Here is a 23,941-nt window from a genome sequence, read left to right on the forward strand (position 1 = left end):
TTTTTTTTTCCAACAGCTCTTCACCAATGTTCTTTGTGGGGTTTTTTTTTTTGTCTGTTCCGGTCCTGGAATTTTGACCACAGCTAAGCTATTCTTCTTGATGGTGTCCCACATAATTCTTAAGCATTCTTCACTTTTTTTTTTTTGATTGTTCCTTTAAAAAGTTAGTATTTGTTTTTAATCTCATTAATTCAGTCTTCCATTTATCCAGTTATACTCTTTTCACCTTTAAATATATTATCTACTTCTAAAATCTTATTATCAATCTTTTGGGTTTCTCTTTGCAGTTCTTTTATGGCTTATAATTTTTCATTGAGTTTGTCATTTTGCTCTGATAGTGTTTTCTTGAACTTGTCTATAGTTTACCAGTGTCTTCTTTGATTTCTTCTGTAGCTTTCTTGATATTTCTTTTAAACCATTGAAAGTACCTAGAAATGATTCTTTTGACATTGATATCAGGTAGCTCCAATGCCATTTCATCCTCAGTAAAGTTTTCTTGCTTTGTATTTTGGTCACTTGTTTGAGCCACTGTCTTGTTTCTTCATATGAACCGAAATTGTTGCTTCTGACACATTATAGTGATGTTGTATTTATATTTGATTGATGATTGTATGTTGGTGTGCTCTTAGGCACTCACTACCCAAGTGCCTTGATGGGTGTGATAGAAAATGCGAGTGTGTGCACAGATCTCTGTTTACTGTTTCTATATTGCAGTTGAGGGCAGGTTTGGCTGGTGTTGGCTGCTATGCTGATCATTAGGTGGTACAGAAGTGGGTAGTAGCCAGAAGGTGGGACTGCAGAAGGCATGGATGTATTTGGATCATGTAGGCATGATTTCTGCCTGCCACCAGTAGGATAAGGAAAGAAAAATAAGAGAATAAAAACAAAAACAACAAGAAGAAATAAAACAGTAAATGAAAGAACAAGTAGGGGAAAACCAAACAAACAATAGCAAGTAAAATGAATTTAGTAACTAAAACAGAAAAATAAAGGAAAGGAAAACAAGAGAGAAAAAAATGAAAGAAAAACTAAAACTTGAGAGTTGGGAGAAAAGTAAAAGAGTAAATAAAATAGTAAAAAAAAAATCAGAGAAAAGGAAAAAAGAAAGTAAAAGAATGGAAGTAAAAAAGAAAAGAGAAGTAAGAAAAGAAAAGGGAAAGCAAACAAAGAAAGGGAAAAACAAAGGATGGGAAAGAAAAGAAAACATACATATAAAGAAGAAAATGGGAGGGACAGTAAGTGAGGGACAGGGCCCAGAATACAGAAAATTGTGTGTGTGTGTGGGGCACCTGGTGCAGCCAAGAAGGTAAGGGATGGGGGATTACAGGGGCCGTCATAGATGGAGCTCCTGGTGGCCTGGAAGGGGTTTGGGGTCAGGGAACATGATATGGAAGAAGTTCGTGCTAGTTCAAAGGCTGACTGTGGTCAAGTTGTTTGTTCCCAGAGGAATTTTTTAGGGTCCAGAGGGCTGGGGTCAGGGTAGCTGGTTCAGGAAGGAATTCCTGCCTGCCCAGGGGTGGCTGGGGCAGGCCACTCAGTTGGTACCGAATGTTCTTCTGGTCTGATGATGTGGAGTTCAGGCATCTCCAGAGATAGGATGGCATGTACCTGGTGCCTGATCCATGAAGGTGTGCCTTTGACCTCAGGTGAAGTGGGGCTGTGCAGGGGAATAAGGTGTCACCAGCCCCTCAGCAGGTGTGACTGCTGGTTGACCACATTTCTGGTCACCATGAGGGTGTGAGGGATAAGGGCAGGATTACACTTTTCTGGTCATTCAGTCCCTGGTTGTTGCCCTAATCAAATGCTGTTTGCAAAAGTTCAAAATGGCAGGACTGTGTCAGGTCATCTGACAATTCACCCATTCAGTCTGTTTCCTCTCTTGCTTTTGCTCATCTTCTCTTAGTAATCAATCCACTTATCTATCCATTCCTTTGAATTATCATCTGTATTTGTTTCATTTGGTGTCTTTGTTATAGACAGTTTGGGTAAAGTGTCTGCCTAGTCCACCATCTTGCTGGAAATCCTCTATGGGCAAAATATTGAATAATGCAGGTAGTATCAAAAAAGGACTACAAAAAGTCATTGTACCAAAAAGAATAAGTCAATGTCTAACCATTTTAAACAACATTCTTATCAATGGAGAAAAGATTGAAGTTGTCAAGGACTTCATTCTTCTTGGATCAACTGTCAACACTCGTGGAAGCAGTAGTCAAGAGATCAGACGACCTATTGCATTGGGCAAATCTGCTGCACAGGACTTTTTTTTTTTAGGAACTTTTTAAAGTGTTGAAGAGCAGAGATGTAAGCTTGAGGACTAAGGTGTGCCTGACCCAAGCCATTTTATTTTCAATAACCTCGTATGGATGTGAAAGCTGGACAGTGAATAAGGAAGAACATAGAAGAATTGATGCCTTTGAGTTGTGGTGTTGCAGGAGAATACTAAAAGTGCCATGGACTGCCAAAAGAACCAATAGATCTATTTTGGAAGAAGTGCAGCCAGAGTGCTCCTTAGAGGCCAGGATGGCTAAGCTTCGACTCTCATACTTTGGACATGTTGTCAGGAGGAAACAGTCACTGGAGAAGGATGTCATGCTGGGTAAGATGGAGGGTCAGAGAAAAAGAGGAAGACCCCCAACGAGATGGATCAGCCAGGTGGCATCATTGATGGCAGTGTGTGGTAGCGGTAATGAGGTTGGCCCAGGATTGGACATTGTTTTGTTCTGCTGTGCTTGGAGTCGCTATGAGTCGGTTCTGGTTCTGACTAGATGGCACCTGACAACCACAACCACAACCATTTTAAGAGGTAGCATATGATCAAGAACTGGTGGTATTGAAGGAAGAAGCCCCACCTGTACTGAAACCTTTAGTGAAAAACAAAACGTCAGGAATTAACAGAATACCAACTAAGGTATTTCACAAGCAAATGTAATGCTGTAAGTGCTCATTTGACTATACCAAGAACTTCTGAAGAAAGCTACCTGATTAACAGACTAAAATAAATCATAATTATGCCTATTCCAAAGAAAGGTGATCTAATGGAATGCAGAAATTATCAAATACTATCATTAATATCACACACAAGTAAAATTTTGTCAAATTTAAAAAGAGATGCAGCAGTACATCAAGAGGGAACTGCCAGAAATTCAGAAAAGGATACGGAACAAGGGATATCATTGCTGATGTCAGATGTATTTTGGCTGACATCAGAGAATTCTAGAAAAATGTTTACCTGTATCTCATTGACTATACAAAGACATTCAACTCTTTGGATCATAATAAGTTATGGATAATAATGGGAAGAATGAAATCCTCAGAACACTTAATTGTGCTCAAGTGAAACTTGTTCATAGGCCAAGAGGCAGTTGTTTGAATAGAACAAGGGTAATCTGCATGGTTTAAAATCAAGAAAGGTGTACATCAGGGTTGTATTCTTTCACCAAAGTTAATCATTCTACGTGCTGAACAAATAATCCCAAAAGCTAGATTATATGAAAAAGAATGTGGCATCAGAATTGGAGGAAGACTCATTAATAACCTGCAATAGGCAAATTATACAACTTTGTTTGCTGAAAGAGAAGAGAACTTGAAGCACTTGAGATCAAAGACTACGGCCTTCAGTATGGATCACACCTCAACATAAGGAGAACAAAAATCCTCACAAGTGGACCAATATACAGCATCATGAAAAATGGAGAAAAGATAGAAGTTGTCATGGATTTCATTTCACTTGGATCCAAAATCATTGTCCATGGAAGCAGCAGACAAGAAAAGATATATTGCATTGGGAAAACTGCTGCTAAAAACCTCTTGAAAGTAAATGTTGAAAAACAAAGTTATCACTTTGAGAACTAAGGTGTGTCTAATCCAAGCCATGGTATTTTCACGTGCTTGTGACAGTTGCTGTTGTTTTTGCCATCAATTCGGTGTCAACTCATAGTGACTCTGTATTGGGTTTCCAAGTAGTGGCTGGTGAGTTTGAACTGCCGGCCTTGCAATTCAAACCGACTTTGCAGTCCAGCACATTAGCCCACAGCACCACACCAGGACTCCATACCTTTTATAGCCAAGGTCTTTTCTTGTGCCTCTTGAAAGCCAGGTCAAATTTTGTCTTTAAAATGATAGTTATGGCAAAAGTCACAATTAAAGAGAGAGATTGAGAGCTGTACCTGGAATATTTGCAGAATGTTGTGCTTTTCCATGTATCGGAGTGCAAGTTGATAAGGATCATTATACACAACAGAAGGAAACTTCTTCCTATAGGTTTGCTCATTTTCTTGAAAATCCTTTTCTTGCTCAAACTGTGACATATAATCCTGAAATTAAAATATTCCAAAGATTCCTTAATAAATTGTAAAGCCCCAGGAAATTTTGTTGCTGTTATCAGTGGCATCTGGTGTCAATGAGATCTAAACATATACTGGGAGTTGGAGAAAAGATACATTTTTATATGTGAGACCCATTTGCCTGTAGGCAATAAATAAAATGCACCTCAAGTCCTGGGAGATATCTTAGGAATCTCATCTACTCAAAACCCTGTTCCCTTCACAGGGATTTCCAAACAATTTCAAATTTTTTTCCCCTTTGGAAGAAACTCAGAAAGGAGAAATGATTCTATATTACGGTGTTATCAGGAACCAAGATTTAAAATTCACGTCTCTTCAATTCTGGTATACTGATTCTTCAAGAAGACAAAATAACTCTTTATTTCCTACTCTCCTACTGTCCTTCAACATGTGGGTTTATTCCTCAACCTTGATCCAATATGTTTCCCTTCTCATTTCCCACCACAAACCCCTGCTTGGCCTCCAACTCCCTGGTAGGTAACAAAATGTCCCCTTAACCTACAGGATTGATTTCTTGATTGTGAAGATAGTCCAATTGGGATGAGATGGAAGGCAATACTTGAAAAAGTGCTTCGTCTGATGATTGTAAATTATTATTTAATTTGGAATCAAATGGTTTGTAGTTCTCAAGAAAGGTTATACTATTAGTTTCAGTTTCCATTGCAGCTTTGGAATTACGGAGGTCCTTTTGGCTGTCATTCAATTTGCAAGGTTGTACTCTGTAGTTAGCCCCTTCTTCCTTCTCGGTATCCTTAAACAGGGAATATATTTTGTAGTTACATTGGCCAGATGCTCTATAATCATTTAGATTGTCTTCAGTGTGGCCATCCTGTTTGTTTACTAAATGGTCATCCTGATCATCTACTTTCTTCTCAAAATGGTCAAAAACATTGTTGTCATCTATGTGTTTCGCTGGTTCAGTGGCTTGGTGAATCTGTGCAGATGTTTTTCGGTTAACTGATTCAGACAATCTGTGGTCAGTCTTTTCAGAAATCCTTTTATTAGCCATAGCAGCAGACAATCTGCGGTCAATCGGTTCAGAATTTCTTCTGTCAGTTGGGATGGATCTGCGATCAATCTGTTCAAAAGTTCTTTGCCCAACCTGGCTGGAAAATCTGTGGTCAGTCTGTTCAGAAGTTCTTCGATCAGCTAAACTGGACAGTCTTCTGTCAGTCTGTTCAGAAACTCTTAGGTCAGCCTGGACGGATATCTTCCAATCCTGTTTATTCTCTAGTTTACCAGCTTGTCTAGATGCTTTGTGGTCAAACATTCTTTCCTCAGGCATATCAGATGCTCTATGGTCATCAGTATCAGAAAGGTTTGATGCTCTGTGGTCAGCCTGAACAGATACTGTGGGCCCAGTCTGTTCAGAAGTTCTTCCTTCAGCCTGGTTAGCTTTTTCATAACTAGTCTGGAAAACGGTCTCCCCTTCAGCTTGATTTGTCCCATTGCTTTCTTCCTGGTAGTCAGTAAGATCAGCAGTGGGCTTGCCTATATTTTCATACTCCAAGGAGCTGTTTGAAACATTTTCTGGGGACTTTTCCATTTTCCGTAGTGTCCCTGGCTGGTCTAAGATGCCAGGCCCTGTGGGTGGGTCGTCTAGACGACCGCGCAGGAGTACTCACGATGACGTTTCCTGCAGGCTTTGTTCAGTCTTCTGAACATCGGGCTCTTCCGGGTAGACGCACTTCTTTCCAGTGAGAGCTTGGCGGCTGTAGTAGACCACACCTGGATGCCGGGGGATTTCGTGGCTCTTTATGTGCAGTCCGCCAACGTTTCAGTGTTAACGATAGGATGCTGGAGGACACTCATAATTTGAGATGAGGTGATTCCTACACTATAGTGATCACAGTTCCTTGAACTCAGGGCTCAGAATTGATGCCTTCTACACCCTCCTTGGTTTTTGCAGACGTTTATGCATGTGTGTAAGAAATAGGATCTAATTAACAACAACAACAGATTTTAGCAGATGAGCATGCAGTCAAACTGCGTGAGAGCCGCATACGTGAACAGAGATTACCGCTGCCATTAAAGCAAATTAACGCTTCGATTGGCACTGGCTTTTGTCTGTGATTACAGTTTTGCTGCACAGTATTCTGTTAGTGCCAGGCACTGTGCTCGTGAAGGGTCCTGCTCAATGTTATTTTACTTTAGATTCTAAGCAGAATTGTGGTGAGTCAGCCGAAATGTTGTTCGACTTGAAGTCAGTAAATTTGGTTTGGTTTAGGTTGTGCTGTTTTTAATTCTTTTTAAAAAACCATTATTTAAAAGTAATGTTAGTACTGATTGTTTCCAGTAGTATCAGGCAGTTTAGTCTTCTTATTACTCATGTAATCAGAGACATATGAATCTTCCATTAAAGAGGGTGAGAGTTTTGCTCTTTTCGTCACCCCACTTCTCTTGGCATCTCGTTGCAGCAGGAGACGTATCCTCTTTCCTCTCTCAAGGGACAGGTGAACAGCTATTTTTCATTCTCATTTGGGAAGAACTGATCTTGACTGAAAATTCAAACCACAAGGCGTATTCTTGCTGAATTAGACATAAGATCTATGGCTGGATGGCCAGAGGAAGGAGAAAAATCAGGAAGGATGAGTTCTCAAATCACATGGTTCAATTGCTTTATAGCAGGAGAGAGAGTTAGGAGGAGGAGTTCTGGAAAGGGAGTAAAGGACATTCCAGAAGGAATGTATAGCTAGCAGAAAATGTTCTTGTTGGTGAGTGAATCTAGATTTTGAGATTTGACCTGCCCTGCTTGAAATAATCTTAAGAATTCATTTTTGAATCAGGAATAAAAAAAAGTATAGTAACTTATAAAACATTTACTTTGACTCTCCAAAGATGAAGATCACTGAGGCAGGGCAACTATAACTGCCAGGTAGGTATTCCTTGAATAGGTGTTTAGTTGCATTCAACAAGTAGAGCTGAAACTTAAAATCCAAATATACATAGTTGTGATCAAGGTGTGAATAATATTTAAGAACAGAAAGTGAGAATCTAGGTTTCCTGAAGTAAAATCATTTAAGTAATTATACCAAGAAATGGAGTTCTGGTGTGGTGCTGTAAGATAAACACTGAACCACAAGCTTGGTTTGAAATGTAAGGTTCGCATTTCAAACCCATCAGCTGCTCCTCAGAAACCCTATACAGGGTCACTATAAGTCAGAACCAATTCGACGGCACTAAACAACAATAAAGGAGCTCTGGTAGCGTAGTGGTTACGAATTGGGCTGTGAACCTCAAGGTCAGCAGTTCGAAACTACCAGCTGTTCTGCGGGAGAAAGATGAGGCTTTCTGCTCCCGTAAAGATTTGCAGCCTCGGAAAACCTGTACAGGGTCGCTATGAGTCGGAATCGACTCCACGGCAAACAACAACAACAATAAACCTATGAAACAGCACCCAAGGCAGTCCCTTAACCATAATAGGTAGTCCAGACGTTTTTTAAAAATATAAATATATGAACAACCTGCCTTATTTATTATTTAAAAATGTAGAGGCGAATGGAAGTTGTGTTTAGAGTAAAATAGTTGATAGACTGAGGTTTGCAGCTTGATCATTGGTCTTTTAAGTTTGTATTTTCATTGCATAAAATAAAATAGTTGTAGAAAAATAATAAAGACAAAAAAATACCCACAAATGCTTGAGAGATAACATTTATTAGCATTTTTATGTTTGTCCTTCTGGAATTTCCATGTGTTTATTGTTATTGTTAGGTGCCGTTGAGTCTGTTCTAACTCACAGTGGCCCCACATACAACAGAACTAAATTCTGTGCCATCCTCATAATTGTTGCTATGTGTGAGCCCATTGTGTCAGCCACTGTGTTAATGTACCTCACTGAGGATCTTACTCTTTTTGCTGACGTTACCAAGCAGGACGTCTTTTTCCTGGGACTAGTCCCTCCTAATGACATGTCTGAAGTATGTGAGACAAAGTTTTACCATCATCACTTCTACAGAGCATTTTGACTGTACTTCTTCCAAGAATTAGTCATTCTTCCAGCAGTCAATGATATATTCAATATTTTTCACCAATATCAAAACTCAAATGTATTGATTCTTTTATAGATATGTAAATATTTCACAAATTGAAATTAAACTATACAGCTGTTTTATAAACTGCATTTTAACTTAATGTTATAGTATAATTTCTTCTTTGTCAGTAAATGCTACCAAAGTAAAGCAAAGAATACTCACTTGCTTTTGAAGTCAGAGCAAGTTTATTCTAATCCTAGTATCTGCCACTTAATAGATTGCTGAGCTTGGGCAAACCACATTATTGCTCAGAACTTCAATTTTTTCATATCCATAAGTAAAATGGGAATAATGTAATTATCTGAATTTTTGATAAGCAAATAATATATGTAATATATGCATTCCTATATGTGTCATAGAGCATCTACAGCAAAGATATAAGAGACCAAATGAAACAGATACAGATAATAGTGCAGGAACCCTGAGCTTCAGAGCAAAGGATAGAAAAAATGGACAGAACACTGACTAGGAAAAGAAACAACAACCGCAGTGAGATAAGAGCTAGGTAAACTGTTGACTAGCCTGACACAATGTGATAAGGAATGTAAGTGTGTGCTCAGTTCTTTGTTCACTGGCTGGGTGGAACAATCTGATTCATGTGACCCTGTATAGGGTTTCCAAGGTGAGCACTACCTATTGTTGTTGTTAAGTGCCCTTGAGCAGTTCCAACTCATAGTGATCCTATATAGGGTTTCCAAGGAGTGACTGGTAGGTTTGAACTGCTAACCTTGTGGTTAGCAGTCCAGTGCTTATACTACAGTGCCACACCAGGATTCCCTAGTTTTATTTTTTGTGGTTTTCCTTTCTTTCAATTTTTTTCTCTTTCTCTGTTTTTATTTCCCTTTCCCCTTTTCTCTTTTTAGTTATAATATATTTTTTAGTTCCTGCCTGTTTTGTCCTTTATTATTTTCTTTTTTGCTGTTATTTGTTGGTTTCTTTTTTCCTTGCTCCACTCAATGGGAGATAGCCACTATGCCCATACAGCCATGCCGCATCTATACCTTCTGCAGTCTAACCAACCATCTGAGGGCCACTACTAGCTCCTGTACCATCTGATCAATGATAGACAATAGCCAACACCAGCAAACCTGTGCTGAAGTGTGATACCCAAATAAGGAACTGAGGACTGAACATCCACTTATATTTCCTATCACACCCACCAGAAGGCAGGTGGGGAGTGCCTAAGAACACACCAACATACAATCATTAGTTAAATACACAAAACATGACAAGTTTCCAAAGTAAAATAGATCTATAAGACTTAGGAAACCAGAGATATCAATTTGTAATAAAGACAATTACAAAAAAAGAGAGGGAATTGTGTAGTTCCAGAACTTCCAAAAGCAAAGAAATAAAGTAGATTTCAGTATAAAACAGATTGTTTCAAACTTGGAAAGAATTTGATCAGTTACAGGGCAACCTCAAAGAAAATTACTAAACCATCTCCTCAAAATAAAAAAAGAGGTAAAATTTAAGGATTTAGTAAACACTAGAACAACAGCAACAACAAAAAAATGACAAGAAAGTCCACAACAAAATGAACTCAACAAGGAAAATTATGTGGAAAAAAACAGACTACACAATATTAAAGAATAACAATGACATTATACCCAGTGAAATTTGTCAATCACGAAAGGACGAATATTTCATGACACCAGTATTGTAAAAAGTCAAGAAAAGGTTTTCACACTAAAAGGAAATTCTTTGATAGTTACCATAAGTGGGAAGAATAGGGGAGTAATTCACTCACTAGAGGGCGGTAGTGGTGGTGGTAATGTGTTGTGGCATCTCTTCTGACTCCTAGAGACCCTGCATAAGGTTTCCAAGGCTGTAAGTCTTATGGGAGCAGAAAGTCTTATCTTTCTCCTGTGGAGCAGCTGGTAGATTTAAACTGCTGACCTTGCAGTTAGCAGTCTAACTTGTAACCTGTATGCTACCAGAACTCCTGGTTAGAGGGTGTTGTTGTTGTTGTTAGGTGCCATCGAGTCAGTACCGACTCATAGTGACTCTATGTACAACAGAACAAAACACTGCCCGTTCCTAGGCCAACCTCACAACTGTTACTATGCATGAGTCCACTGATGCTGCCACTTTGCCAGTCCATCTTGCTGGGAGGGCTTCCTTTTTTTAATTTTTGGCCAAAGTCCTCTTGTTATATATTACCTTCCCTTTCATCCAAGTTAACACAAGTCTACCCTTTAGCCTTGTGTTAACTTGGGTGAAAGGGAAGGTAATATATAAAAAGAGGGGGTTGGCAGAAAAAAAAGAATGATGGAGGCAGGGGGAGTCACAGGGAGGAGGGCAAGACTTAAAGGCAACAGAAGTAAATACACAATCTTGCAAAGACTGGGTAGACAAACATATGGGTAGACAGGCTAAGTTATGAAAACTTATACATACCAAATATCTTGAGAGATTGAGTTGCTGGGCTTGGGGCCCAGGACCATAGTCTCAAGGGATACCATGGTCAATTGGTATAACATAGTCCACAAAGAATATGTTTTACATCTGTCTGTAGTTGGTAGCAACAGGGGTCTTAAAGCTCTTGAGCGATCATCTAGGTATACCCGTTGGTTTCTTTCTGTTTTGCGGGGGGAAAAGAGTCATGAAAATCAAAGACATGGAAGCAATTAGTCTACTGGACTAATCCTGGGAACCTAAGTCTCTTGTGACTCTGAAACCTGAAAAACTCGATGGTGCCTGGCTACCACTACCAAAAAGGATCACATTAGAAGGTCCTGAATAGAGTGAGAGAAAATGTACAACAAAACCAAATCCATGAAAAAGACTAGATAGAGACGGGTGGAACCCCAAGACTATGACCCTTGGATATCCTTCAGGTCTGGAATGGAACTCAACGTTTTGGCTCAACTTTTAGCCAAGCAATAGATAGTTTTTTTAGGAGTAACAACACTAGTGATGTATGCACCTATAGAATGGTCAACCATTTATTATCAAAAGGGCAGCATTTACCTAAGGACAAAATTCAGAAAGGTTGGGAAAGAAGGAGGAATGGAAACAAGAAGGGCAAGAAGTGTTATTTTGTTGTTGTTAAGTGCTAGTGAGTTGGTTTTGACCCATAGCGACCCAGTATAGGGTTTACAAGGAGTGACTCATGAATTTGCACCTGTGACCTTGTGGTTCAAACAGACCTTGCAGTCCTGCACTTATCCTACAGTGCCACACCAGAACCCTAAGAAGTGTGATAAGTGATGTTATATTGATGGATTGCAATCAATGAGATGAAATGAATATGATTTGTGTATATGATTTGTTTAATGTAAAACTGCTTTGTAAACCTTCATCTAGTTCATAATAAAAAGTTTAAAACATGGTTTAAAAATTGCTTTGTAATCTATTTTATGGATTTATTTTATTGCTTTTTAATAACTATGTGTTGAGTATACTGTGCAAACATTTTTGGAACCTTGTATTTTTTCCTTAAAATAATATTTTAGCTGTGGAATTGCTAGATTAAGGGACTGTCATTATTTAGGTATATTGAAAGTACTGTATATAAATATTCCCTCCAGCAAGGATCAACCAATCTATAACTCCATCAGTAAAGTATTAGAGTGCTATATTCTCATACCAACACCAATTCTCTATTTTGTTGTTGTTGTTGTTGTTGAAAAGAGTAGGTCAACAGTATCTAGTTTATTATAAATAGAAAGAAATTTCCAGAATTTACAAACACCCACATTGATCATTCCAAAGAAAGCTTTCGATTTGAAAGCATCGCCCATGTTACCTTCCTTTGTACAGTCTATACAATGGAAGACTTTGATTTCTCTTTCTTGTGATTTTGTTTCCATTCAATTGCCAACGTTAAACTAACATTTGAAAATACCCAGTAGAATATATATATCCTTCTTCAGTTTCATTGATATGGCCTATTTATCGTCTTAGAGGTAAAATACAAAATTAAGTCTTGTAAGGAACTCAGCTCAACAACAGGGTTGTATTACAAGAGATAACATCAGTAAATATAACTCTATATATTGAGAACCATCTATGGCACTATGATTTGTATTATATTACTTTTCTCAATTATCATCTTAAGGATCTTGTCCTAGTCTACTTTTTCAGCCTTGTTTTAAGCAATTGCTCTATCCACTTTTTACAACAGTCAGTTCCACATCCAAAAAAAAGAGATGTGGTGTAGGAAGTTACGTTTTAATTAAAAAATTACACATATAAATCAAAACCTATATTAAATATTTAATGCTCTCTCCACCCAATGTGAACAGCTCTGTTATGAAATAATTTACAACAGTGTGTTGCCATACACAGTTTCAGCAGCAGGTGAAATGTATCTTGTAAATGCACCCAAAGGAAACTCATTCTCATCTGGCATGGCGGTAGGCCTATCAGCATCTTGTGGCTAGCCCAGTCCTTAGGGTTCAAGATGACGTTTATGGTGACGCATTGTTCTGATGTCACAGTGCTCTTTTTTGGTTTTGCTTGGCACAATATAGAACGTGCAGCCCAGTCAACGAACTCCTGAGGATTGTATAAAGTAAACAAACTGAAATGGAGGCATCATACCATCTACTGAGGAAGAAGATGTGAGGTCCTAGTTGTGAATCATTCTCTATATTTTTTATGTTTGCCAATCTTAGTAGTATCTTACATTGTGCTCCTTTTAAAATGTTATATGTTTGTCTTCCTTTTTTTATGTTTGTATTCTTTTAAGGTAAATTTCCTACTTATGTCCTTATCTTTTTCTTAATGATTTGCCAAGAGCTTGTTACGTGTTATAATTTTAATCATTTACTCTATAAATTGATAATAAGCTTCTTGGTTTGTTGCTTGCCATGTAGACTTTTATATTTTTGTGAAGTTAAATTCATTAACTTTTTTCCCTTAGCAGCTTTTGCTTTTGGGGTCATGCTTAAGGAGACCTTCCCTATCGCTTAAGATTATACAGATGTTCACCATCTACATTTTTTCTATTAGTTTTCAGTTAGTTAAATGTATAAAACGTAAGTGTTGTTGAATTTTTACAAGCATATGCATATATACATTCACCACTCATCCATATATAAACTGTTTATATCTAATACTCCAGCATATTTCTCCATGATCCGTGCCCTAACCAGTTAATAATTTCCCTAAAGTTAACCACTGTTCTCTCTGTTTCCATAGCTTAGTTTTTCTGCTTTTTGGACATTATATAAATGAAACAATACAATTCTTGTGCCTGTCATCTTTTGCTCAACATTGTAGCTGTGCAATTCATCCATATTCTTACATGTAGCATAAAATCACTCTTTAATTGTTGTGCAATATTCCATTGTATGACTACATCATAAATTATTCATTCTGTTGTTGACATTGAATTGTTTACAATTCAGAACTATTAAGAATTTTTTTGCACATGTCTTTTAATAGGCATGAATGCTCATTTCTCTTGGTATGTACCTAGATGTTGGATTTCTGGATCATTGGTAGGTTCATGTTTGGCTTTAGTTAATATTGCCAGAAAGTTTTACAAAATTGTAGTACCGATTTACACTTTCAATAGCAACATGTAATAGTTCAAATTGCTGCACATGTATGTCATTAAAATATTCATTGTAGTAGAAGTTTACATAACAAATTAGATTCCTTCTTAACAATTTTTTTGAAACTTTTTATTGTGAATTGAGTGAAGGTTTACAGAGCAGATCATCAGTTTTACATAAATAAAATCATCCACTTGATTTCTTCTCAATAATTACAATCCCCTTCATGTAGCAACAATTATCTCACTTCCTTCCTGTAATTCTTATTTCCATTCCATTCACTTCCCTAACCCTTCTGAATTTTGTCCTTAGGTGAGTTCTGTTCCAGACCTGAAAGGTGATTGAAGGCCATAGTCTCAGATTCCTCCAGCCTCTCATTCACCAGTAATCCTTCTTTTTTTATATAATTTTTCATTTGTTCCACATTTTCTCCCACTTTTTCCAGGACCTTCTAATGTAATCCCTTTCAGAGCAATTGGTAGTGGTAGCCAAAAATCTAGTTCTTCTGGGCTCAGGGTCATGAAGACTGAAGTTCATGTGTTCCATTAGTCCTTTGGATTAATTGATTACAAGTGTCTTCAGTTTTCATCACTCTTCTTTCCTCTGCACATGGAGAGACCAGTAGTTGCACTTTAGATGGCCGTTCATGAACTTGTAAGATCCAAAGTAGGATGTAGAACATCTTCTTTGGAGATTATGCTCTTTAACAATTTTTATACAAATTGTTCCATGCCATTAGTTACAATGTTTACAATGGTCCAGCATTCTCATTATATCTATCCTGTTCTACTTCCATTGTTCTGGCTTCCCTTGCCCTCCTTGCTGTCTCATCTTTGTTTTTGGATATATGTTGCCCATTTAGTCTCATATAGTTAATTGTGTAAGGGAGTACATTACTCACAGGTGATCTTATTTATTTCATATATCAGTCTATTAGTTGACTGAAAACTGACCTCTAGAAATAACTTCAGTTTCAAATTCAGTGGGTGAAAGTCTTGGGGCCTTTTTTAGGAATTCAAGTTTTGATATACATTTTCCTCCATCTGTCTGGGACCTTCTATAGTGTCAGAACAGTTGGTAGTAGCAGTAAGGCACCATCTAGTTCTCTGGTTAGAGAAGGTTGTTGTTCATATAGGCTAGTTTCTTCTTCTTTCTAATAGTAGCTGCAAAAAGTCTATCCATAAAGCGTTGTACTTTTTACAATGAAAATAGTCCATTAAAACTTAATTAGCAGTATATATAACAAGCAATTTTTATTAAATGTGCTGATTACAAATTATAAATATTGTTTTATACCAGAAATATGATTAAATACCAAATTAATCTCAAAGAAAAAGCTTTAGTTCCTTAAGTAACTAAACACACAAGGGGATGAAGAGGTAGCATGGTGATTAAGGAAAACTGAAAAACTTTCATATTTAGCGATTCATAATGCCCATTTTCTAAATTTTGTTAAAAGATAGAGTTCTTTCAATTTAAGTTTACTTCAAAGTGAAAGTTCAGTTCTATTCTCACTATACAAAACCATAATGTATTAATTTTCTATAAATAATTGAGTATTAACTTTTAAGTTGCTCTTCCTATATAGTAAACTTTTTTTTTTAAAGCTTTTATTGTGAATTGAGTGATTCCATGGGAGAACATTGATTTTGCACTCATTCTATCATGTTTTGTTTCATGCTAATTTCTTCTTTGAGCCTTTGATTATTTTCATTCTCTTTTATGGCATATGAGTAGAAACTCATAGTTGTATCTTAGATGACTGGTTGAAAGCTTCTATGTCCCTAGGCACCACTCACCAATCTAAGAAGTAGAACATTATCTCTGTGAACTATGTTAGGCCAATTGACTAAGTTGTTTCCTGAAACTATGTCCCAAAGTCAGGAAGTCCTGCAAGTGGGTTGGCTATGTCTAGGAAGCCTTTATGATTATGTCCCTATACATATGATTGCCTTTTACTTTTGGCTCTTCTGATGTATTGCATCTTTCTGGAGTTTGAATTTCCCTTATGATTAATGATGTTGTGCACATTTACAGATTTTTAAATTTTTATTTTAGGCTGCTTGGATAACCTTTTTAAACAAAGCACTTGTTCTTTTTTTTGACCATTTTTATACTGGACTGTTTACCTTTTGCCAGATTTGTTTATAGCAAGGGTATGTGCGTGTTTATGTGTTTTAAAAAATGTTTAAAGCTTTAACATTTATGTGTATTGTATTGGTATATGGTATGAGGTAAGAATTTAACATGATCTTATTTTTCAACATTTGATCTTTGATATTCATCAGTAAGTATTTCAAGTTCTCTGGACTTACAGCAAGTAATATCATGTCATCTACATATAACAGGTTGTTAATGATCTTCCTCCAATCCAAATATCATTTTATTCTTCATATAAACTAGCTTCTTGGATTATGTGTTCAGAGTACAGATTGAATAAACATAGTGAAAGAATACATCCCTGGCATACAGCTTTCCTGATGTTAAGCCATTCAGTGTCCCTTTGTTCTGTTTCAATGATTGCCTCTTGATCTACTTACAGGTTCCAAATGAATATAATTAAGTGTTTTGGAATACCCATCTTTGCAATATTATCCATATTTTGTTATGATCCATACAGTTGAATTCCATTGCATTATAAACATAAGTAAACATCTTTCTGGTATTCTCTGCTTTCAGCCAAGATCCTCTGACATATCCCAAGTTCCAAGTCTTCTTCTGAATATGTCTTGAATTTCTGGCAGTTCTCTGTAGATGTATTGCTGCAACATTATTTTAATTATCTCCAGCAAAATTTTACTATATATGAAATCATTGTTCAATGATTTCCATATTACGTTGGGTTACCATTCTTTGGAATGAGCACAAATATGGATTTCTTCCCATTGGTTGGCCAGGTTAGGATTTTCAATTCCTTGGCATAGATGAGTGAGCACCTCCAGTGTTGCATCAGTTTGATGAAAGATTTCAGTTGGTATTCTATTAACTGCTGGAGTCTTGTTTTTTTGCCATTACCTTCAATGTAGCTTGGACTTCTTCTTTCAATATCATCAGTCTTGATCACATGGTACCTCGTGAAATGGTTGAACTTTTATTCTTTTTGGCATAGTGACTGTATATTTCTTCCATCTTTTATAAAAATTTGCTGAGGATAATTTAAAAATAGCTGCAGTTTGCTGGGAAGCCATCAAGGCAAGCAATAAGGTTCCCTCATGACAAACCCCCTCTAAAACTGAAACTCAATGGAAACACATGAGCAGGCATATAAGCTTGCTGGAGACCACATTGGTCTACAGGTGAGTGGAAGAAGGGGAAAGGCAGCAATGAAGAAATGGGCTGAGTTCAACCATGTACCATAGACTGCTGTTGACTTCCAGATGAGAGAGAGAAGAGGAAGGGCTGGTTGGTCCAAAGTGTTGTGAGACCTAGGGACTCCTGAGCCACAGAGGGCTATAACTGAGAGTGAAGCATTCAGCTGATATGAAGCGAGGGGAGATGACCAAGAGCACCCAAACTTGCAGATAGTACCCATTTGACCTAGCCTTGATGGCTTGATAATCAGAACTCAACTGCTGCTGTTGTTCTATGCCTTGGAGTCGGTTCCGACTCACAGCGACCCTGTACAGGTTTTCCAAGGCTGTAAATCTTTACAGGAGCAGAATGCCTCATCTTTCTCCTGAGGAACAGCTGGTAGTTTCGAACTGCTTATCCTGAGGTTCGCAGCCTGATTCGTAACTACTATGCTACCAGAGCTCCTTCTAGAGGAAGATAAAAAACAAAAAACAATTTTAAATAAAGGAAACGAGTCTAAATTGCTACAATTTGATGAACTTGACCTATACTTATGGAGGTTGTTGTTGTTGTTAGGTACTGTCGAGTCGGTACTGACTCATAGCGACCTTATGCACAGCAGAAAGAAACACTGACCAATCCTGGGCCAACCTCACTACTGTTGCCACACTTTTAGTAGCGCTAAATACCAACAGAGAGGGAAGGAGTCTTCACATCAAGCATCTATGCTATCCCCTCTATACACAGTGTAGATAGGGATGGGCAACTTAGACATTAAGTACCTCAATTGAGGAGGCAATAAAGGCACAAAGTGACTGGCTTACAAGCTTTCAAGAGGGAGTCTAGTTTAAGAGTTGTGAGAGAATACAGAGTCCACACTGAATAATTTTCATCTTGTGTAGATGGGTCTGGTGAAAAGAGATGGGGATAAGATTCTTATGATACAATAGTAATTGTTATCATGACTAATTGCGACTGTCACAATTATAAAAGTAGTTTTGTAACAAAAACAGGGAGTAGTTAATCTTACAGTCCAGAAACAGGACTCTAGGACAATCAAGGGAGAAGAGCACAAGCAGAATGAGAGACTGTACCCAAAGAAGCAGTGATACCAGAGATGAAGGCAGAAATGGGGACATGGAGAGGGGGAGCATCTGAGGACTCTGGATTCATGGGAAGAGAAGGACTGAGAGCTGGCATCCAGGAGGCAGACTTTCAGAATGTGCCCCTTTGGTGGTGTAAATTATTATATATGCCTGAGTATTGTGGGTTTTTTTTTTTTTTTTTAAAGCTAAAATGAATAGAGAGAAATTCTGTGAACTGATGGTACATGTTGTTGTTAGGTGCTGTTGATCCAGTACCAACCCACAGTGACCTTATGCACAGCAGAATGAAACACTACCTGATCCTGGGCCAACCTCACTGCTGTTGCCACGCTTGAGTCCATCAATGATGCCACTTGGCCAATCCATCTCATTGGGGGTCTTTCTCTTTTTCTCTGACCCTCCACCTTACCAAACAAGATATCCTTCTCCAGCGACTGGTCCCTCCTGACAATATGTCCAAAGTATGAGAGTTGAAGTTTGGCCATCTTGGACTCCAAGGAGCACTCTGGCTGCAAAACGGATTCCAAAACAGATCTATTGGTTCTTTTGGCAGCCCATGGCACTTTCAATATTCTCTTTTAGTACCATAATTCAAAAGCACCAATTCTTCTACGGTCTGCCTTATTTACTGTCCAGCTTGAGCATGCATATGAGGTGATTGAAAATATCATGGCTTGGGTCAGGCGCACCTTAGTCCTCAAGCTGATGTTTTTGCTCTTCAACACTTTACAAATGTCTTGTGCAACAGATTTGCCTAAAGTAATACATCATTTGATTTCTTGACTGCTGCTTCCATGAGTGTTGATAGTTGATCCAAGAAGAATGACGTCCTTGACAACTTCAATCATTTTTCCATTGATAAGAATGTTGTTTATTGGTCCAGTGGTGAGGATTTTTGTTTTCTTTACATTGAGATGTAATCCATACCGAAGGCTGTGCTCTTTGATCTTCATCAGTAAATGTTTTAAGATCTTCGATGGTACATAGAAGAGATAATAATCATTGTAATGAAACAAGGTGTATGATTTGTTGAATGTAAAACTGATGATCTGCCCTGAAACCTTTCACTCAATTCACAATAAAAACTAAAAATAATAATAATGATAAAGTGTTCATGAGCAAAAAAACAAAACAAAGCAAAAAAGAAACAAACAAAAACCCAACTGTAACAGTACAACAAGAATCTGATAGAAACTCAAGCTGGATTCAGACGATTATATCAATTCCCAGAGTTTTCAGTTCACCTTGGACTTCTTCCTTAGTACCATTGGTTCTTGATCATCTGCTACCTCTTGAAATGGCTGAACATCTACAATGTCTTTTTCTGTATTGTTATTCTGTGTATTCCTTCTATCTTCTCTGGATACTTCTTGCATCATTCAATATTTTGCTCATAGGATCCTTCAATATTGTAACCGGAGATTTGATATTTTTCTTCAGTTCTTTCAGCTTGAGAAATGCAGAGTGTGTTTTTTCCCTTTTGATTTTCTAACTCCAGGTCTTTGTACATTTCATTATAATGTTTTAGTTTGTCTTCTCGAGCTATCCTTTGAAATATTCTCTCAGCCTTTTTAGTTACTTTAGCTTCTCTACATTCCAAAGCAAGTTTCAGAGTCTCTTCTGACATCTGCTTTGGTCTTTTTTTTTCCTTTAAATTTCTTCATGTATGATGTTCTTTATGTCATCTCTCAACTTCAATTTATCATGATATTGTTTACTGGTCCAGTTGTGAGAATTTTCATTTTCTTAACTTTGAAGTGCCATCCATATGGAAGGCTGTTTGTGGTGGTCTTTGGTCATTAGTGTCTGATATAACCAATGTGTTCTTCATCTGGTTTCTAAATTCAGGTGGGATATACTCACAGTTATATTTTGGCTCTTATTGACTTGTTTTCATTTTCTTCAGTTTCAGCTTGAATTTGCATAGGAGCAATTGATGGTCTGTTCCACAGTTGGCCGCTGATCATGTTTTGGCTGATGATATTGAGCTTCTCCATTGCCTCTTCCCACAGATCTAGTCAGTTTGATTCCTGTATATCCCAACTGATGATGTTTACATCTATAGTTGTCTTTTATATTATTGGAAAAAGATATTTGCAATAAATAAGTCATTGGTACTCTATCATTCATTCTCCAGCATCATTTCTGTCACCAAGGCCATTATTTTCCAACTACCATTCTTTCCTCTTTCTTCCCAACTTTTGCATTCCAATCACCAGTAATTATCAATGCATCTTGATTGCATGCTGATCAATTTCAGGCTGAAGAAGTCTGTAAAAACTTCAATTCCTGTATCTTTGGCATTAATGGTGGATGTATAAATTTGAATTATAGTCATATTAACTGATCTTCCCTGTAAATGTATGGATATTATCTGATTACTGACAGAATTGTACTTCAGGATAGATTTTGAAATTTTGTTTTTGACCACGATTGTGATGTCATTCATTTTCAATGTGTTAATCCCAGCATAGTAGACCATATATATGATTGTCGGGTTCAAAATTCTCAATACCAGCCTATTTCAGCACACTAATGCTTAGGATATTGATCAATATGTGATCAATTTCAATCATTGATCACTCCCAATTTTCCTAGATTCCTACTTCATATATTCACGTTCTTATTATTAATGGATGTTTGCAGCTGTTTCCTCTCATTTTCAATTTGCTCCATCAGCAAATGAAGGTTATGAGAGCTTTGATCCATCATTAAGGTCAACTCTATTTTTAGGAGGACACTCTTTCCCTGTGGTATTTTGAGTACCTTCTAACCTGAGGTGCTCATCTTTCCCATGCTATATCTGACAATGTTCTGCAGTTATTCATAATCTTTTTAGTGTTTTACCACTCAGAAATGATCTGTCTCCCCTTCTTCCTAGTCTATCTTAGTCTGGAAACTTCATTGAAACCCGTCCAGCATAGTTTACCCTGCTGGTTATTTAAGATACCAGTGACAGAGCTTCTAGCATCACAGCAACACAGAAGCCACCACTGTATGACAAACTGACTGAAGATTACTGGCAAATTACCATGTTGTCTCCTGAGATCATTGTCCTGAGCCCCCAGCTCCCAGCAATTCAATCCCTCAAGGTGTTGGGTTATATCTAAGACGTTTTCATAACTTTTCCCACTGTATGCTCCCCCACATTCATTTTCAGCACATGCACCAATATCCTCTGTCAAAGGCATATACATTCATAAGTATATTCTCACATCCCCTTCACACATGCTCCACCTGCATGTCTATCAATGCGCTACTCATAGATCATCACTGTGCAGGTAATAACAAATTTAAGAGGAATGGCATAGCATTTATTACCAAAAAGAACATTTCAAGATCTATGTTGGAGTATAACACTGTCTGTGAAAGTATAGTATCCATACACCTTCAAGGAAGACCAGTTAATACCACTATTATTCAAATTTACACACCAATCACTAAAGTTAGTGATGATGAAATTGAACAATTTTACCAACTTTTTCTGTCTGAAATTTATTAAACATGCAGTCAAACTGCATTTATAATTGCTGGTGATTGGAATGCAAAGGTTGGAAACAGAAATCAATAGTTGGAAAATATTACCTTATTGATAGAAATAATGCTGGAGATTGCATGATAGAATTTTGCAAGACCAATGACTTATTCATTGCAACTACCCTTTTTAAACAACATAAAACGATTATACATGTTGACCTCACCAGATGACATACACAGAAATCAAACTGATTACATCTGTGGGAAGAGGCAGTGGAAAAGCTCTATATCATCAGCTAAAACAAGACCAAGGGCAACTGTATAACAAACCATCAATTGCTCACATGCAAATTTAGACTGAAACTGAAGAAAATTAAAATAAGTCTAAGAGAATCAAAATACAACTTTGAACATATTCCACTTGAATTTAGAAGCCATTTCAAGAACAGATTTGACATGATAGACACTAATGACCAAAGACCAGAAGAGCTTTGGGATAACATCAAGAATATCATATATGGAAAAAATAAAAGGTCATTAAAAAGACAGGTTAAAAAAAATAAAAAAAAAAAAAGACCAAATGGTTGTCAGAAGGAACTCTGAAACTTGCTCTCCAAAGTAGAGATGCTAAAGTGAATGGAAGAAATGAGGGAGTAAAAGAGATGAACAGAAAATTTCAAAGAGCAATTCGAGAAGACAAAGGCAAGTATTATAATGAAATGTGCAAAGATCTGAATTTAGAAAACCAAAAGGGAAGAGCATGCTCAGCATTTCCCAAGCAGAATGAACTGAAGAAAAATTCAAGCCTCGAGTGGCAATATTAAAGGATACTATAGATAAAATGGAGAACTGGAGTGACATTGTAGGACCGCAAGATGGGTTTGAACCGCAGGGTAGTTGGTTCAAACTCACCAGCTGTGCCTCAGAAACTCTATACAGGGACACTATGAGTCAGAAACAACTCCACAGTACTTAACAACAACAATGGGTAAAATATTGAATGATGCAGAGAGCATCAAAAGAAGATGGAAGGTACAAACAAGTTACTGCACCAAAAAGAACTGCTTGTTGTTCAACCATTTCAAGAGGTAGCATATGATCAAAAACTGATGGTAGTGAAGGAAGAAATCCAAGCTGCCCTGAAGGTATTGGTGGAAAACAAGGCTCCAGGAATTGATGAAATACAAATTGAAATCATTCAACAAACTGACTCAGCACTGGAGGCGTTCACTCATCCATGCCAAGAAATTTGGAAGATAGCTTCCTGGCCAGCCGACTGAAAGAGATCCATATTTTCCAAAGAGAGGTGACCCAGCAGAATGTGGAAATCATCAAACAGTATCACTAATATCACATACAAGTAAAATTGTGCTGAAGATAATTCAAAAGTGGCAGCAACAGAGAACTGTCAGATATTCAAGCCGCATTCAGAAGAGAATGTAGAACTAAGAACATCATTGCTAATGTCAGATGGACCTTGACTGAAAGCAAAGAATACCAGAAAGATGTTTGCTTGTGTTTTTTTATTAACTTGTTTAGATCGTGTGCATTATTACAAGCTAAGTAAAATGCAAAGAATGGGTATTCCAGAACACCTGATTGTGGTCATGCGGAACATTTACATAGACCAAGAGGCAATCAGTCAAACAGAACAAGGGAACAGTGGATGTTTCAAAATTAGGAAAGGTGTGCACCAGGGTTGTATTCTTTCACCATACTTATTCAACCTGTATGCTGACTTTATAATCTGAGAATCTGGGTTATATGAAGAAGCACGTGACATCAGGAATGGAGGAAGACTCATTAACAAACTGCGATATGCAGAAGATACAACCTTGCTTTCTGAAAGTGAAGCGGATTTAAAATACCTTACTGATGAAGATCAATGACCACAGCTTCAGTATGGATTGCAGTGCACCTCAATGTGAAGAAAACAAAAATCCTCACAGTTGGACCAATAAATAACATTATGATAAGTGAAGAAAAAATGTAAGGTGTCAAAGACCGTTTTATTTGGATCCACAATCAACAGTCATGGAAGCAGCAGTCAAAAAAATCAGAGGATGTATTGCTTTAGGTTAATCTGCTGCAAAAGATCTCTTTGAAGTGTCCAAGAACAAAGATAATCAGTTTAAGGACTAAGGTGCACCTGACCCAAGTCATGGTGTTTTCAGTAACCTCATAAG

General features: G+C 37.4%; 1 protein-coding gene across 1 annotated transcript in view; it reads right to left on the reverse strand.

Moving 5' to 3' along the window:
• Window positions 1-5,889, reverse strand: part of LOC102840843 (chromosome unknown open reading frame, human C3orf30) — a 13,393-nt gene extending 7,504 nt beyond the window's left edge. The window contains exons 1-2 of the mRNA XM_006864203.1: window positions 4,846-5,889; window positions 4,167-4,313 (exon numbers count right to left, since the gene is read on the reverse strand). Of these exons, the coding sequence (XP_006864265.1) occupies window positions 4,167-4,313; window positions 4,846-5,889 (1,191 nt within the window). The remainder of the gene's footprint in view (window positions 1-4,166; window positions 4,314-4,845) is intronic.
• Between the last annotated feature and the right edge of the window lie 18,052 nt (window positions 5,890-23,941).

This window comes from Chrysochloris asiatica, unplaced genomic scaffold, assembly GCF_000296735.1.
Source record: "Chrysochloris asiatica unplaced genomic scaffold, ChrAsi1.0 scaffold00061, whole genome shotgun sequence".
NCBI classification, from domain to species: domain Eukaryota; kingdom Metazoa; phylum Chordata; class Mammalia; order Afrosoricida; family Chrysochloridae; genus Chrysochloris; species Chrysochloris asiatica.